Source organism: Rhagoletis pomonella, unplaced genomic scaffold, assembly GCF_013731165.1.
Source record: "Rhagoletis pomonella isolate Grant_MI unplaced genomic scaffold, Rhpom_1.0 Rhpom_scaffold_00005, whole genome shotgun sequence".
NCBI lineage: Eukaryota > Metazoa > Arthropoda > Insecta > Diptera > Tephritidae > Rhagoletis > Rhagoletis pomonella.
This window is the reverse complement of record NW_023458559.1, coordinates 53689726-53706762: the sequence shown is the minus strand read 5'-3', so window position 1 is coordinate 53706762 and position 17037 is coordinate 53689726. Positions and strand designations below refer to the sequence as shown.

Below are 17037 nucleotides of genomic sequence, written 5' to 3'. Positions count from 1 at the left end.
AAAGTACAAACATTTATTTATACGAGTACTTACCGCCAAACAAAATATTGAATTATCGCAGCAAAAACTTTTCATTTTTTGGAAGCACTTATTTTTGTAGCAATAAATACAAGTCGCCTCAAGAGAATTTTTGCCAAATTGGGGAACCACTTTTCGAGAGTAACCGCTTAACTCTTCGTTTACAGAACGCATTATTTTAACATGTGCATGTCATTGGAGCTAATCGAATAAATGTAAGATTTCTTACCTGGATAAGCGAAAATTGTCTTGAAGCAACTTGTATTGCGTTACTCCATTGATAAAAAAATAAGAACTTCCCAAAAAGTTTAAAGATTATGCTGGGATCTTTCTTGGTGAACGTTCAACTTTCTGTGAAATTAGATCCAACAGAGCGCCACTAATGAAGCGCAAACATTTTAAAAATTTGCTGATGCAATTCCCGCCAATACGAAATAAGACTCTTGCATGCCCTCACATGGCACATCAATCCATTACCTCTGAGGGTGCAACGTTTTTCTTTTCTCAAAGAGAATTTATACAAGAGAGAAACGTTTATAAGAGAATCTAATTTGGCAGAGTGGCCAATGCTGAAGGAAATTTTAATGCATGCAAAATTTAAAAGACTGCCTCTCATCTATACCCTAATTACCCCGGCAAACACAAAAAAAAAAGTTGACCTGTGCATATAATGCACATGTAAGCTCCTTAAGCTACTTTAAGCTCAAACTCAATTTTTGCACTGATGAAGTGAGCTAAAGAATTTGTACTAAAAATCTAGTCGGAGCTTAAGCTCACTTTTTATGCATAAGGCCCAGTGGATCGAAATACATGTGGATAGGTGGGTCTGGTTAAAAGCACACACCACTCTTTTTGGTATGCCGATGTTACCAGTATTAAATTTATTTTATACAAACAGTTTACCTACCCGGTCAAAATTGTTAAAGTGTACTTTCTCCATTGAAAAAAATGTTTGTATGTATATGTACAGAAAGTCACAGCTTCACTTGAAGCTCTACACAATTTGTCAGTATACCAAGGAACGGAGCGATTATTATTATTATTATTATTATGCGTGCCATATTTGAAATAGATCCAGAAGCAAGGAACTACGAATTCAGCTTCTATTTTTCTTTTTATAAACATACCTCCGGTAAAATTTGTTCAGTGAAAAGTAGATGCTTCCCTGGTCGAGATCAGTTATCGACGGAAAAGTTCTGTTTGCATTAACCCAACTATTGTTGTATAAAAGCTTCAGCGCAAATACATACCATGCACATAATTTAGAATGCAGGTATTGATGTTTTCTTTCTTTCATTATTGAAAAAATAGGAATTGCTTAAGAAATAAACTAAATGCGTTTGTTAATTTTCCACAAGTACTTGGAAATTTCATCAAATTATAACTTTTATTCTAACGAAATTTCCGCCAATTTGTCGTAAGGTTACTACTTTTGACCGCAGCTTATATGGGGACGTCCCACTGTGCACCGTCAGCAAAATTAAACGGAAGTTTTGAGCAACTTCAGCCTTGCAGGAAAATTTAATGGGATGTAAATAAAACTGCACACAACAATTCTACTGAAACTTTGTTGAATTTTTTTTTACCTTTACAAAATTTTTATCCAAAACTTGTCAATATATTGTAAAATTTTTATTATTTTGAAAAGCGCTACATTAAAAACTGCGCCGAATTTTTGAAAAAAAAAGAAAACAAATTAAACCTAACGGCATTCTCTAATTATAATTACAAGCATTCAAAAGATGGCTACGTTTCAGTCAGATTTGTTACATTTTTTGCCACAAAAAAAAATTAGTGAGTGGCAACACTGCTCTTAACTCACAACGACCCGCAACCGGTGAGCAGGCGAAGAGAATATATATTTATGTATATCCATTTGATTGATAGCGACTGCGCATTATGTTTGTGATGTATACAGTGAGTGCCAATGAAAATCATACAGTAATTTTTTCCATTTCTTGAAAATATTTTGTTTATTTAAATTTTATTGATTTTTAATATAAATATATTTCATACTTCAACAAAAGCCATAGAACTCAAAGTTTCTAACTTTGTAGGAATTAAAAAAATCATAAAGTTTTTATCAAAATTTGTATGCAGAATTTTTAGCATTTTTTTCTTTTGTACTTAGTTGTATAGCTCATTCAATAAAGTGCAAGTTTGAAGTCGCTACAAAATGCCGTTGATTTTTTGGCAATTGTTTTGTCGGCAGTGTTTCACGTTTTTTTTTCATATTACAAATGATCGTATGTTATGATAGTAATTATTATTATAATATATAATAAAATTTAAATAAAACCAAAAATTTTCCAACACAGAAAACAAATTACTGTACGATTGTCACTGACGCTGACTGTACGTACATACATATACATAAGACCACCTTTGCCATACACTGAACATACGAGTACCAACATTTCATAGCCACCTCATGGATTCGTTATTCATTTGTCAGCCGTCTAACTGTAGAAACGCAGCATGAGAAGAACGCGCCATTCAATGCCGGTCGTCGCGTGTTTTTTGAACAATTCGTTACTTAATCAATAAAATCATAGCACAGTTTATAGTCCCATGCCTTAGAAAAATTGTGAATTAAAAAAGCAAAATACAGAAATTTAACCAAAACGGAAAAGTTTAATTAAAGTGAAACATATTTACTAATATATTGAAGACAACACACAGTCATGGAGGAGCTTTTGGAAAGTTGCGGGTAAGTTTAGAAAAATCGCGACTCTTTGTTACCTGGCGACAAAGGGCACGGAAAGGGCTTAGATATATATCACATTGCCAACGTTGCAGTTAAAGGAAATATACATACATACATACCTATATCTTAACATTTGTTTCGCAAATACCCAATAGCAGATGCTCACATTCATGCATGCATATTTGTTGTATATACATACATACATACATAACCCACAAGTATTCGCAGAAATGTGCACCGAACGACTGCAAAATGCCGCGATAGTAGCTATTTTTACACACGCATCAAATTCAATTTAGTCTTTATGACGTATTCCCCAACAAAAACAACAACAGCAAACTAATTAGTATTCCCTGTCCAATACAGCTGATCGCTGTGCCATGTGGGCAGCATGCGTAGTATTAATTAATTTTGTTTGAATTAACTTAACCCATAAGCTAGTGAAGAGCGCAGAGTTAATGGCAGATGGTAGAAAAGTGAGTGGAAAGAGAACGTATGAGAAATAGAGGTAGAGAGCGGTAATAGCTTGTTGGCAGTTTTTTTTTTACCTTGCAGAGTTGCCGAGTCTTATTCAGGAGCAAATCGGTTTGAGTATTTTCACATAGAAGAAAATGGTGAAAACAGTTTGCGGAACACAAGTCTTATTTAACCCTTAACTGTGGAGATATGAGCCCTAGAACATTTTCTTCATATGTAACTGCTATGCAAAAAATACTTTTTAAAGCAAATAAAAAATATAATATTAAAAGGGGTAATATTTATCTAGGTACGGTTATGAAAACCTAAACAAGGTCGCGAGATTTTAATATTTTTTGTTTACTTAATGTTTATTATTATTTTTTTACATGTATGTATAGCCCGTCCTCTATTAAAAATCATGTAATTCCGAATTTTAAACTTATACAAAAATTAGGAAAATTTCCATAAAATTACAGCAAAGCTTTAAACTTTTCAATCTGAATTTCTAAAAAAAAATGTGTGTACAGCTTTATAGCCTGTTAAATTTTAGTACCATAAAGTGCAAATTTGAAGTAGTTAGGACCTACCGCTGATTTTTGGCAATCTTTTAACGAAAAACCGATTCGATAATTGTTTGTATTTAGAGAAAATGAGCACCACACCTTCAATAAAAATATGCCAAAAAACAAGGGTAAATCCTAACTACTGCGAATTCGCATTTTATTTTACTATCGGTTTCACCAGCAATTTTTGGAAAAAACATTTTTCACTTGAATTGCTTTCATGAAACTGGCTATTAGAAATCTAATTGAAAATATCAAAATTTGGAGCAAAATTTGTCGAATTTATAAAGCTAAAATTTCAGACTCCATAGCTTAGCAGCGTAATATATACGACACAAAAAATAGGCTCGTCCAAGTTATGATTGCTTGCCTGACAGGGCGGAGTTAGTACAAAATTCGGAGAGTTCATCGAGTTCACACGGCGTTCAAGATAGGATAGACTATTTGAGATGAAGTATCCCGGCACTATCGTTATATTTCGCATGCTTTAAGATACAAATTGAAAGCCATAACTTTTACGGTCTCTAATATTTACGTACTATATATAGGCATTTATTTCAATTTAGTAAAGTAATCATGAATAAATGTGCGCAAATATTTGTTTTCATAGAACATACATACGTATACATACATATATCTTATAAATTTTTTCAATTATGTATGTACAATTTACGTATGTACATATATTACTTTAACAAATTACAAACAAAACGTTGTTTATCATTTACGCTCTATCTTCAGTTACAGATAATATTATATGTATGTAGGTACATACATACATTCACATACATATATACATGTTTAAATGTATATTATTTGCCAAATAAGTTAATGGACTGAACTCGCTTATCAATTTCTGTAATTGAATTTTCTGTGATTACTTATATGTATGCACATACAAATTTTGCAAATACATACCTATGTATGTACATTAGACCGTATCCCAAATAAATGTAGAATTTGTTCCAAGTAATTTCGGATACACACTATGAGAGTATTTCAGTAGTGTAACACTTTTTTCGCACCCTGTAAAATACCTAAATGGCTCTTTTAAAACTTCCTTATTTGATATTATTTTGTTTAATGAAAATGGGTTAATATTTTTCCTGGAGACTATATATCTGACACACAGTGTTCATACACCTGAAATACCGTCATTGAGAGTAGAGAAGAAATTGAACTTTTTTTGTTACGGTCTAACGTATTTAGATAAATAGTAGGGGTCTTCAGACCGAGTTTGGTACTCGGTAACACAATGTTCTGTTTTTCCGCATTATTTTTCTTTTGTAAACTTATTTTACTATCGGGTTTCCAACTACCAAAATATCGTGATGGTAAGCTTAATAACCGCAGGTCCCTCACCCGTTACATAGTTTCTGATTTCTCGCCTTTTTTGCATTTTTTGACATTTTTACCTTCAACAAGAATTTCTTTCTATAGGGAAATCAGCTGTTGATAAACATACTTTACCAGACTATCAAAAGTAGGCTCAAAAGGACGTTCACAGTTGATAAAATTACCTAGCACAAACTAGCAGTTTACCAAAACTACCGAAACGGATGTAAAGAAGCCTAATATTGTAAATAAAATTGCAGTAGGAATATGAGTGCATACAGTGCCTTCACCCGCTTTGCTGAGCGTATGAATTTATGCGTGTGCGGTTAAGTGTAATTTATCTGAATAAAACTAAACATTTTTAAACTTAAAAAAAAACATAGGTTAAGTATTCTTACATTTAAAAATTTTTATATTTTCAAACTAAAGCCTCTTAAAAATCTTGCGCCAATTGTGATACATATTTCAATTACACATTCCCCTAATTCAAGTTGAATTTGGCCTGGTAACTAGAAATGAGGTCTATTGAAAACCGTTTACATTGAAACCCATATTGTAATAGCTTATTTAATTAATTACATAAGTAACTTGAAAATTACTTTTCAAACAGCTTTAAATACTCCAAAAATATTATCAGAGTTCTAACTAAAATTTTTTTAACACTTTTTCGTTTGACACGCATTTTTTGAAATATCATATAACTTGTGTATAATTTAATTAAATTAGACTTTTCAAAGACGTTTCGAATTGTTTTCAAACTACAACCTTCTTAAACCTTTTTCGTCTGACACCTATGTATGTATATTGTGATCAGTGTTTAAAAAACTGCAATAAGTTTTATACCATTTTCTTTTGCTTCTGGAAAAGAAAGCAGTTTCAGTCAAAGCAAACGCAGAAAGTGATTACTAATAAAATGCGCATCAGCTTCGGCAGCCGCAGGTGGAACTCACTGCCACACACTTTGCAGGATTTGCGTAGCGCAATGAGGTTCAAGGCTAGCCTATTCAAGCACTTCCAAACATAATGCAGATTGGCTTTAAATTATAAATTATTTGTTTAAACTATAATTGTATTAATTTAAGCTCCTTTTAACAAAATGTATCAATTTAAATTTATATATTTACTCTCTATAACTACTCTACGCTTTTCCTCATTTTTTAGCAATTATTATCAATTTGTTTTCAAATTTTAATTTCATAATCTATAATATTACGCGATTAATATTATTGTTTAGTTTTAAGTTTTGTTTTATTTAATTCGTTCTTGCTTAATTTCATCTTAACCCTGCAGGAGTGCTATTTTCAGGGATTGAAGTCAGAAGCCCAAGCCTTAATTTAAGCCTAAGTGGAAGGTTCTAACACCTTTTGCTTAATTTCGGTAGGTGCTCAAATTTCCCAAAATCAGTTTTTCCTGTTCAACAAATGACTATAAGTGACCATCAAGCAAAGGTACAGGGATAGTAGTCGAGATTTTTTGCTTTAATCTAAGCCTAAGTGGGAGGTTCTACCACCTTTTGTTTCTTTGCTAGAGCTTCTCAAATATTGCAAAAACGCAATTTTTTGACACTTAGACCTCGTTTTTCTTAAAATCTGGAGCTGATGGAAACGTTATGTTTACGTCAAAAATAGCGTTAACATTTGCTGCATCAAATTTTTTCCCATTTTTGTTGGCCTTTGTAATAAGTAGTGTTAAATAGCCAATACCCGCATGTTTGCGCCGCCTTCAAACACCTTTCGAACTGTAAAACAATGACTCGATTCTATTCTACGCATATCTATAATACGGGTATTGAATTTCAAGCAAATTGGACCATAAATAAAATTTTTTGGAATAGATCGGTCCCTGATCCACCTGTTAGAAAAAAGTATCCTATATGTTAATCCTGGCAATACATGTCAAATTTCAAGCAAGTCGCACCATAAATAAGATTGAGATTTATGCTATATGCTAATCTAGGCCAAAAGACTACCTACGTATGAAACTCTTTTTTTTAGCGTAGCTGGACCCCTGCGCCACCTATCGGAAAAATTAAAACTCGGTTATGAAACAAGTTGCCAATTGATTCATGCTCACAATAAATTTCACAATTATCCAAAATTTTACAAGCTTTCCGGCGAATTTTCCACCTTTACATTATCCAAAACTATCAAATCATGCGATAAATTGTAAAATTTCGTCGAAAAATTATTCAAACTTTTCGCGTTCTTCCGAATTTTTTCATTATATTTCATTTATTTTATCAATTTAACACTATACAATTTTTCAAACAGGTGGCAACCCTCCCTAAAAATATTTTTGGCAGTAAAATTTCCTAAACATCTTCAGTTTGATACCCATATTGCAATATTCAATTTATCTTATAAATTAAATTAAATTAAAATTTTCAAACAGGTGGCAACTCTAAAAAATATTTTTGGATATAAGCCTTCTTAAGCCTCTTTCTTTTAACGCCCATATTGCAATATACACTTTTTCTTATCAATTTACTTCAACTGCAAGTTTCAAACAGGTGGCAACTCTCTAATTTTTTTCCTTCTATATTTTAAGTTAGACATCTAGCAATACATCGGTGGAAACTGCATTCAAATCTATGCATTCGTTTTCGAGTGATGCGCGTGCTAACATACAGACAGACAGACAGACATTCTAAAAATGGTTGATTTGGCTTCTGTTGCTCTAATGAAGACCCCCCACATTCATTTTTTTTTATATCTATAATGTACAGACATCGACCTGTTGCAATTTTATTATATGTATAGAAGATTGCTGCAACTATATCAGTGCTCAATCTGGTCCTCAAGTCAGTCCTATGCATTTTTAAGCTACTAAATCTACATTCAACTGAAGCATTAGAAACGGGCTATAATAGTAATGCAGATATTTTTTTTTTTTATTTGGGAAACTTATATGAACCTGAAGAATCTTCTGATTCACAAACTTTCATATAAATTTCTGGATCTAATGAAGAATCAATATGAATATTCTTGTGATCAAACAAGGCGAAATCTCTCCGTTCGTTATCGAGATTTTGCAAATTCAAAAAAGTTAATAAATATAACGATGGAATGAAAAAAAAATATCGATAACATTTTGAATATTTAGCAGCAAATCATAAGCGACCACACAAGCAGTTTGATAAACCAAACGAAATATACCTTTGCTTAAAGCTATTTATATGTGTTGTGTATGGGGGTGTTTGAAGGTTTGACAAGCCGTTTGAGGGATATGTGAACAAAAAGTAAAATTTTTTTGATTTTCTGGCCGTTACGTTGACGTTTGATCAAACCGCTTACGTTGTGTATGGTAAAAGCGTCTGCTTCGCAACGGAATTTTCACCGAATGAGGAGGCAAGAGGCAAAAATCGAAGAAAAAGAAACTGTTTTACATTGTGAACCGGAAGAAACCGGAAATTCTTTGCTTGAACGAGTCAAGTTTGCATGGTGTATGGCGAAATGGGAAAAGTAGGTTTGAAGAATGCTTGGCAAGCCGCTTGTGTGGTGTATTTCGCTCTTTATAAAACTTCGGAAAGCTTTTTGTTAAAAAAATTGCAGAGCGTACTCCGTTGTGTAAAACATGCATGCATTTGTTATTTGCAAATATATAGAGAAAATTCCTCAAAATAAAAATCCTCCAAAAAATACTCAAGCGCACCCAAAATTCCTCACGTTTTGAGGAATTACTCACAAAGAGATCATACTGGTCAGCTGTCAGCGTCATGTTATTGCTTACGGGAGTAAACTCTTGCCCTTTCATTTGCCAAGATACCAATGGAAGCTGTACCTGTGTTTACAGTGGGCCCATGGCGATTTAGGTCAACTCCATGGAGTACATACACCAAAATTAACCGAAATGAATATAGAAAATGTAGTCCAATTAACACAGCAAATGTCCTAGGGGAGGACCATATACTACTCTGCATATCATCAGAGTATCACAAAACTATCCCAAGGGATTAACTCCATGGAGGGCCTACATCTCGGCAACACAACCCAATAAACATCGAATAGGGATTACGATCCCAAAAAACACCAGCTATGATGGACAATAATAAGCTGGTTTAGAGGCGTTACAGATAAGTATTTTGTAAGTACTCTAATATGGCACAAATAGATCGCATTGTACAACGATTTTTGCATGGAATGCATGCAATAGAAAAAACTTGAACACAGTAAAAATTGATCAGCATCCCTCCAACTATTTCCAGTCAGTAAAAACAATCAGAATCCTAAAATTTTCCACCCCTTTGGCGAATTGCTTTACCCTAATTTTGTTTATATATTTCTCTACTAATTACTAGCATACAACTAAAAGCTTTCATACATAAGCTTTCGATACGATTGCAGCTTTAAAATTTTACGCGCCAACATTTTAAGTTTTAAGCATTTTACAAGCGCGTGCTACACACTACATACATACATATGTACCACGAACGGCAGCTGCGAACAGATCGCGGTCAATTCTTCAAAGACGCTCAAAAGTGAAGCTTTCATACCCGCACTCGAATTTTCATTCATTGACATTCATCAAAAAAAAAAGTAAGAAAAATTGTTGCTTCGGGATTTGAAGAATGCGCGCGCCGATTGTTCGTACTATTTAAGTAACGCTCAAAGCTGAAGTGCAAACAGTAGCGGTTTATACTTGGCGTAGTGTTGAGGTGTGTAGGTGGTGCAAAAAAAAAAGGAAAAAGCAAGATAAAAGCGAAAAAAAACTAGTGGAGAAGAATAAGTTTTCTTTTTCGTTTAGCGGCCAAAAGGTAGGCAGTGGCGCTTAATGTGATATAGAACAGTGTTTTGAATGTGAAATTTTCTTAAAGAAACAATAGTTTTAGAAACAATTATAACAAATATGAGCTGATCTAGTGCCGAAACATGGCGCAAAAAAAACTTTTTATTACAAGAAATCATTAACTATTTTAAAATGGAACTTGCACAATCATTTACTTTAACTTTATGGGCCTAATGCTTTCTGTCGACTAATAGAAGCCGCATCAGAACTATCTTTAAAAACTATTTCAAAGCGGCACTACGGAACTGTCTGTGACTCAAAGCCCAAAACTATGAATTTTGTAAATCATAATCGCAAATGAAATTTACTGGGATTGAATATGTAAATATTGTCTACACATATGTATACATATATGTTGATATATGTATATACATAAGTACGTAAAAAGTCAAAAATTATTAATCTTTACGGAAGTAGCGGCCCTGAGTACTTCTTCGAAGGTCATTAGTGCAAAAAAAGAGTTGCATTTTTTCCGCAGCTATGCCGACAGCTTGTAAGTAGCTTACTTTTCCACATTTCGTTGTCATAGTATTGAAAGCTGTAGTTTTGGTTTTTGATTACTATAATTCACCAATTCAGCGAAGTTGTACATACAATCAATCTTTCTCCACAGTTTTTTTAGCTACCCAAATTGACTCATTTTATAGCACCTCGAATAACGTTTATGAAGATATAAATAAAATCGAAAAATAACGAATATAATTTCACTACGAAACTGGAACACACATACATACATTTGTGACGACGAAATTTTATAAATATCCATTTGAAATTAATAATCTCACCTTTCTACCGAAACTTTTATTAAAAGTGTTAATTGGAGAATGGCGCAAAGTTTATTGCTATTTGTGTTTTTTTTTAGAAATTCATTTAACGTCTTGTGATCATCATTCGTGCCCATTTTATAATTGCGGTTAAAAGATTGTTCGTTTTTGTAGAAATGTAAAAGCAATAGCCGCCTAAAAAGTATTAAGTGCATATATAAAAATGTTTGTATTAAATATCTTTTACATATAGTATGTACATTAGGGCTGGTCAATTTTTTTTTACTATGCGCGTATAGCATAGAAGGATTGTACGTGCAATTCTAAGTAAATTTGCCGAAGAAACCATGGGTCTAAAATCAATTTGGAGTTTGCCAAATTGCGTAAATAGGTTGCGAAGAAAATGTGAATTTTCACTGTTTCGCCTTCGGGGGGAAATTTTAAGAAAAAGATAAGTGCAGAAATGAATTCCTCATACCATAAAACTGCTTATATCATGTTTCTATACAAAACAACACTACAGCAAAATGCTAAGAAAGCTTTCATCGCAATTTGGCAAATTGAAAAATTTACCGCCCTAATGAACATACATATGTACATATCTCATCTCTTTCATTTTTTTTTTTTTTTTATCGATATATCTACATAGGCGAATCACAACATTTGCGCTAATAGCTCTTACATACGCATACATGCATATACATAACTAATATTCATATCTAGTATTTATCGTAATTTCATATACACTGCTCGCGAATGTCTCCAATTTCACACTTACCTCAGAACGTGCTAAAATGCTCATTTTCACCATCTGGATATGCACATATTATGAGAATACCAGCAATACATATTATAATTTTCATTTTTTAGAGAATAATGTGATTAAAAATATGTTAATGGTGTTTGGTATTTGGAAAAATAGTTAGCTATGTATGTCAACTACAGGGCTTTTCTCTATGAGTTGAAGTTGATTTCTGCTGCTAAAAGTGAAGTAAAAGCTATTCACTGTAACCATAAGAATTTAAAGCACAAACCACTTACAGAGAATTTACTATTTTTACAACTACTTACAATCCAAAATATTACATAATCCTCCACAGCTCTTATTTTTTAGCATTTGTATTTACATAATTTTTACACTTAAAAAACCAGCACCGCAAATCCGTGCCCTATCGCTTAAAAACGACACACTACGCGTACCTACCAGTAAATATAATATGTTTACACTTCAAAATATTTTACTTTGAATTCCTCACTTACAAATTATTTACTCAATACTAAGAAATTAAGTCATATTTATACTCACCCTTCTGCCTTTCTTCATCTTACCCCTGCAGAATGCCCTCACTTAGCATATCCGGTGCATATCATGTACTCACTCGTCGCAAACCCATGGAGGATACAACCGAATCAAAATTGGCCAAGGTCTTGTCTGCCTTTGATTTGACAGCGCTTGGCATTGGCTCAACATTGGGTGTCGGCGTTTATGTGCTGGCCGGTGAGGTCTCCAAGGTATATGCTGGTCCTGCTGTAGTCATAAGTTTCTTAATCGCAGCGATTGCTTCGATATTCGCCGGTCTCTGTTATGCTGAGTTCGGCGCACGCGTGCCAAAAGCCGGTTCAGCATACATTTACAGTTATGTGACCATTGGTGAATTTATGGCCTTCATTATTGGCTGGAATCTGATATTAGAATATGCAATTGGTGAGTATCGATATGGAAATGTATTTTTAATGCTTCTTGTAATATAGTATGTAGATATGAGCGAAAAACCCAAAATTGAACGGTCAAGATTTTTTCATATAGAAATAAGAAATAGAAATTATAGAAATATCACAGAAAATTTTTTTGCCACTCTAATGTACATTGAATTGGAATAGTAAAATAAATTATAATTATGACTATCATATATTATTAAAGTTGTAGCTGAAGATGCCCATTTTATATATTCATTTAAAAACTGTTTATTTGTATAACATTTCCATTTTGACAACCTAGTGAGTTACAATATTTGTCAGAAAACGTTGTGATCAACATTAAGCGGTTGATTATTAAAGATGAAACCAGCAATTCAATTACGTACTAATAATCGATAGAAGAAAAATGTGTTAGGTATGCCCTATCTACTACCAATTTTTGTATAGTTTGATAACCACAGTAATTGCCAATTGTTTATATATCTACTTCAAGATAACTAATCAATTCAAAATGATAAAATTCTGTGTAAAAATGGTGAAATTATAAAAAAATTGTGCTAATATAGCTAACTCGATTTAGAAAAAAGCTAATTGCTAGACATTTCTATAGCTAAATGCCGAAAAATAAATAGCTAAACTGGCAACACTGGTTGCAATTAAACATTATTTTTTGAAAATTAAAAGGATGTTGTCATGCATACCTTTCACATGCTTACATACATACATATATACGAGTACTTCGGTATACAAATAGTAATAGAGCACACTTTTGGAACTTGTTCCCTTAGTCATCCCTTAGTCCTCCCAATAGCTAAGTTTTTACACACAATTTCAATACTTTTCATAATTGAATTCCGATTTGCCAGTCGACTTTGTAGTACCCTTAATTGATTGCAATTTATGTCGCGTTTTTCAATTCAATTTTATGTCTGCACATATCTGAATACAAGCATACATACATATATGCGAACATTTTCCTGTATTTTAAACATCGATATACGCATTGACATCACACGTTCTGTAACCAAATCTACTCACTTCTATTTTTTTGTGCTTAATTGAAAATATTTATACAAACATACATGCATACATATGTACGTGCCTAATTATATCGACCATCCATCGCCAATTGTAGCCCGCACAATTGAGTAAGTTCAGGTTTCTTGGCGGTTTTCGCCAATGCGATCTGGCTAGCGTGCGTAAATGTGCAACGCAGAAGAATTCTATAGGCCCGTCCACATAGAACTTCGGCGTTGCGTTGGCGTTGGTGTCGCTTCAACAGCTGACTATGAATACATGAATTCAAATGCAGCCGTCCACATAGCCAAAATTCGACAACGCTCACGCTAACACAAAGCAAAAAGATGGCCAACTCTCAACTTTTCGCGTGCGTCGCTCGTCAGCTGTTGCGAATAAATAAAATTATGTGAAATATTTTTCCTTTTTAATCAAGTGCGGGCAAGAAATATCGTTTTAAATGCAATTATTGATATGAAATATTAATTTATCTGTCGTTAATATGTTAATTTAGTGGCCCAAGGATTCGCTGCCAAGCGTTCATTGTAGCAAGCATACTTTTAACGTGCGTTCTGTCAAACCAACGCCAACGCCAAAGCCAACGCGAAAGTTCTATGTGGACCGGCCTTATTCCTCTTGGTGTGACTTTTAGCGGCTCAACAAATTACAACAATTACAACTTGTGTTTATATACATTAGGGCGGGCGATTGTTTTTTACTGTGCTCGTATAGCATAGGAAGGTTCTATGCGTAATTAAATGCATATATTTGCCGAAGAAACTATGAGTCTAACACCAATTTGGAGTTTGCCAAATTGCGAAAATATGTTTCGCAGAAAATGTGAAAATGTTCGATATTGCGCGCTCTGGTGGGAGTTTTACGAAAAAGATAAATACAGAAATGGATTCCTCATACCAAAAAACCCCTTATATCATGTTTTAATACAAAATTTAGGCACTTCTTTACCACACTACAGCAAACTGCTAAGAAACCTATTTTAGCAATTTAGCAAACTTGCTTAGAATTACACGTAGAATCCTTATGTGCTATACGCTCACAGTCGAAAAAATCTCCCATACAAATTGACCCGCCCTAATGAACGTACATTTTATGCATATACAAACGAATTTCCTATAACCTATAACTATGTATATGTATCTTAGTTATTAGACTAATATTGCATCACATTTGATATAGGTGGCGCCAGTGTGGTTAAAGGTCTCAGCACCTATCTAGATAAACTTTTCAACTATGCAATGCGCGATTACTTAAGCAGAAATTTCGCCATGAACATCGAGGGTCTTGGCGACTATCCAGATTTCTTTGCGCTGATCGTGACAGTACTATTCGCTTTAGCCATAGCTGTAGGCGCCAAGGAGTCGACGCGCTTGAACAATGTCTTTACATTCCTCAATTTGAGTGTGGTGCTCTTTGTGATCATCGCTGGACTCTTCAAAGGTAAGCTATCATAAAGCGCTCCTCCAAATTCCTCCTAAATTAATTTTCTTTCTCTACTCTTCAATAGTTTCACTCAGCAATTGGTCTATACCCAAAGAAGAAGTACCCGAGGGCTACGGCAATGGCGGCTTCAGTCCATATGGTCTAACGGGCATCATACGCGGCGCAGCAGTCTGTTTCTATGGTTTCATTGGATTTGATTGTATTGCCACTGCCGGTGAAGAGGCTAAAAATCCCAAAAAATCCATTCCGTTTGCTGTGGTCACATCGCTCGCAACGATCTTTCTAGCTTACTTCGGAGTCTCGACAGTGCTTACCATGATGCTGCCTTATTTCGAGCAGGACGAACAGGCGCCGCTACCGCATGTCTTCAGCCGTTATGGCTGGTGGGTTGCTGAGTATTTGGTTACCATTGGCGCGCTGTGCGGGCTCTGTGCCAGTATGATGGGTGCCATGTTTCCACTGCCACGTATCGTCTTCGCCATGGCTTCGGATGGACTGCTGTTCAAATGCATGGGCGAGATCAATCAACGTTTCAAAACACCCTTCAAAGGCACATTACTCACGGGCGTGCTGACTGGTCTTCTCGCCGCCATCTTTAAACTCAGCCAGCTGGTGAGCATAATGTCAATTGGTACGCTGCTGGCCTACTCGATGGTGGCAAGTTGCGTCCTCATTCTGCGATATGACGGTGATGATCGCAGGGATGGTCGCTCCATAGGAAATGGACGCCCTCTGGTTGACTATGGGCAAAGAAATTGTATGCTTTGGCGGCAATTGTTCAACACCAACAACACTTCACTGGCGAACAAGAGGAGCAGCAGGCTAGTGACATGCATGATAACGCTTTACTGTGAGTTAACACCAAACAAAGTGCAAATATCGCTTATACCAAAACGCGCTCATTTGCATGTTTTCTCTTTTCAGTTTGTTGGTGCTTTGTGTTCTCGCATTTCTTGCAGAAGGTGGAAATCGAACCGGCTAGCATAACGCCGTTCTATATCGTCCTACTAGCTGTTACTGGATTGCCTCTGCCACTCATACTCTTAATTATTTCTCGTCAACCGCATTCCAGCACCCAGCTGGCATTCAAAGTACCTCTGGTGCCTTGGCTGCCGGGCCTGTCAATCTTCATCAACGTCTATCTGATGGTGCGCCTGGATGTAATGACCTGGGTACGCTTCGGCATATGGATTGCCATTGGCTTGATGATTTACTTCAGCTACAGTATTCGCCACAGCCGCCAACGCAAGCGGGAAACGCGCCTAGTATTACCCGAAACGGCGGAGAGCAGTGAATCAGGATTACCTCTGACTAATGACTACACCGAGGTGCCGCTTATCATCATGAAGAATACAAGTTAAGGACTAAGGAAAAACGGATTGAAAAGTTTACTTGGAATCGAAGTATTCTCGTAGCATACTATATAATATTTTAGGTACTAAATACAAGGTGCGACTTATACAAACATGCCATAAGATGAGCTCGAAGTACCCGAATACAGTTGCTCTTGTATTTAAAATACTAACAATAAGTTCAACTACCATAACTTTTAAGATGCACTCTCTTACCGGATGAATACATCCTCCCTCAGAAAACATAAAATTATTGGTAAAATTTCCAAAGCACTACGTACTCTACACTTCATAGGTATTAAGTTGTAAGCATACTAAAAAGTATCAAAGTGAAGGCCTTCTGACTTACTCATTAAAAATTAGACGTAGTTCGAATGTCTACCCACCTGCCACCTTTTTATCTGCACGCCCATCTTTTGTACAAACTTTCGACAGTTTTTTGACTACTTAAGAGGGATTTGAATATTTATTAACATTCACACAAAAATACTATATATAAGTACTTAGTTAGTTATATATATTGCTTTGGTTTATAGTTACTATACTCATGTAGATAGAGTCTCGGAATTTCGTAATGAACTGGTACTAATTTTTAAATTTTTTTATATTATATGCCGTTATGTATTTATACATTATTTAAGTAAATATAAAGTATTTATTGATTCAAGCGTCTTAGAAGACCTTAGAAGACTTATAAATGTTGTAAATTATTAAAATGACGAACTCATTCGAATTCTCTATGCTTTTTAAAGGCCCAAAAGTAATGTTTAATTTAAATAATAAAAAGCAATTAGTTTTAAAACTTATCATAATTGCAGTTTTAGTAAGTATAGACACAGCATACAGCATCGTTCCTGTAACAAAATACTTCAAAGTTG

General features: G+C 34.6%; 1 protein-coding gene across 3 annotated transcripts; it reads left to right on the top strand.

Annotated features, from left to right (window-relative positions):
- Positions 1–2472: 2472 nt before the first annotated feature.
- LOC118739229 (cationic amino acid transporter 2-like) lies at positions 2473–16943 on the top strand. Of its 3 annotated transcripts, none has more exons than XM_036470430.1 (5): positions 2473–2728; positions 11969–12336; positions 14544–14804; positions 14872–15657; positions 15732–16942. In XM_036470430.1, the coding sequence occupies exons 1-5, from the start codon at positions 2703–2705 to the stop codon at positions 16166–16168; spliced, it is 1878 nt and encodes a 625-aa protein (XP_036326323.1). In that variant the 5' UTR covers positions 2473–2702; the 3' UTR covers positions 16169–16942. The 3 variants fall into 3 exon arrangements, with proteins under 3 accessions (XP_036326323.1, XP_036326324.1, XP_036326325.1); XM_036470431.1 differs by lacking the exon at positions 2473–2728 and adding an exon at positions 9726–9835; XM_036470432.1 differs by lacking the exon at positions 2473–2728 and adding an exon at positions 11774–11837 and having other exon boundaries at positions 15732–16943.
- Positions 16944–17037: the final 94 nt, after the last annotated feature.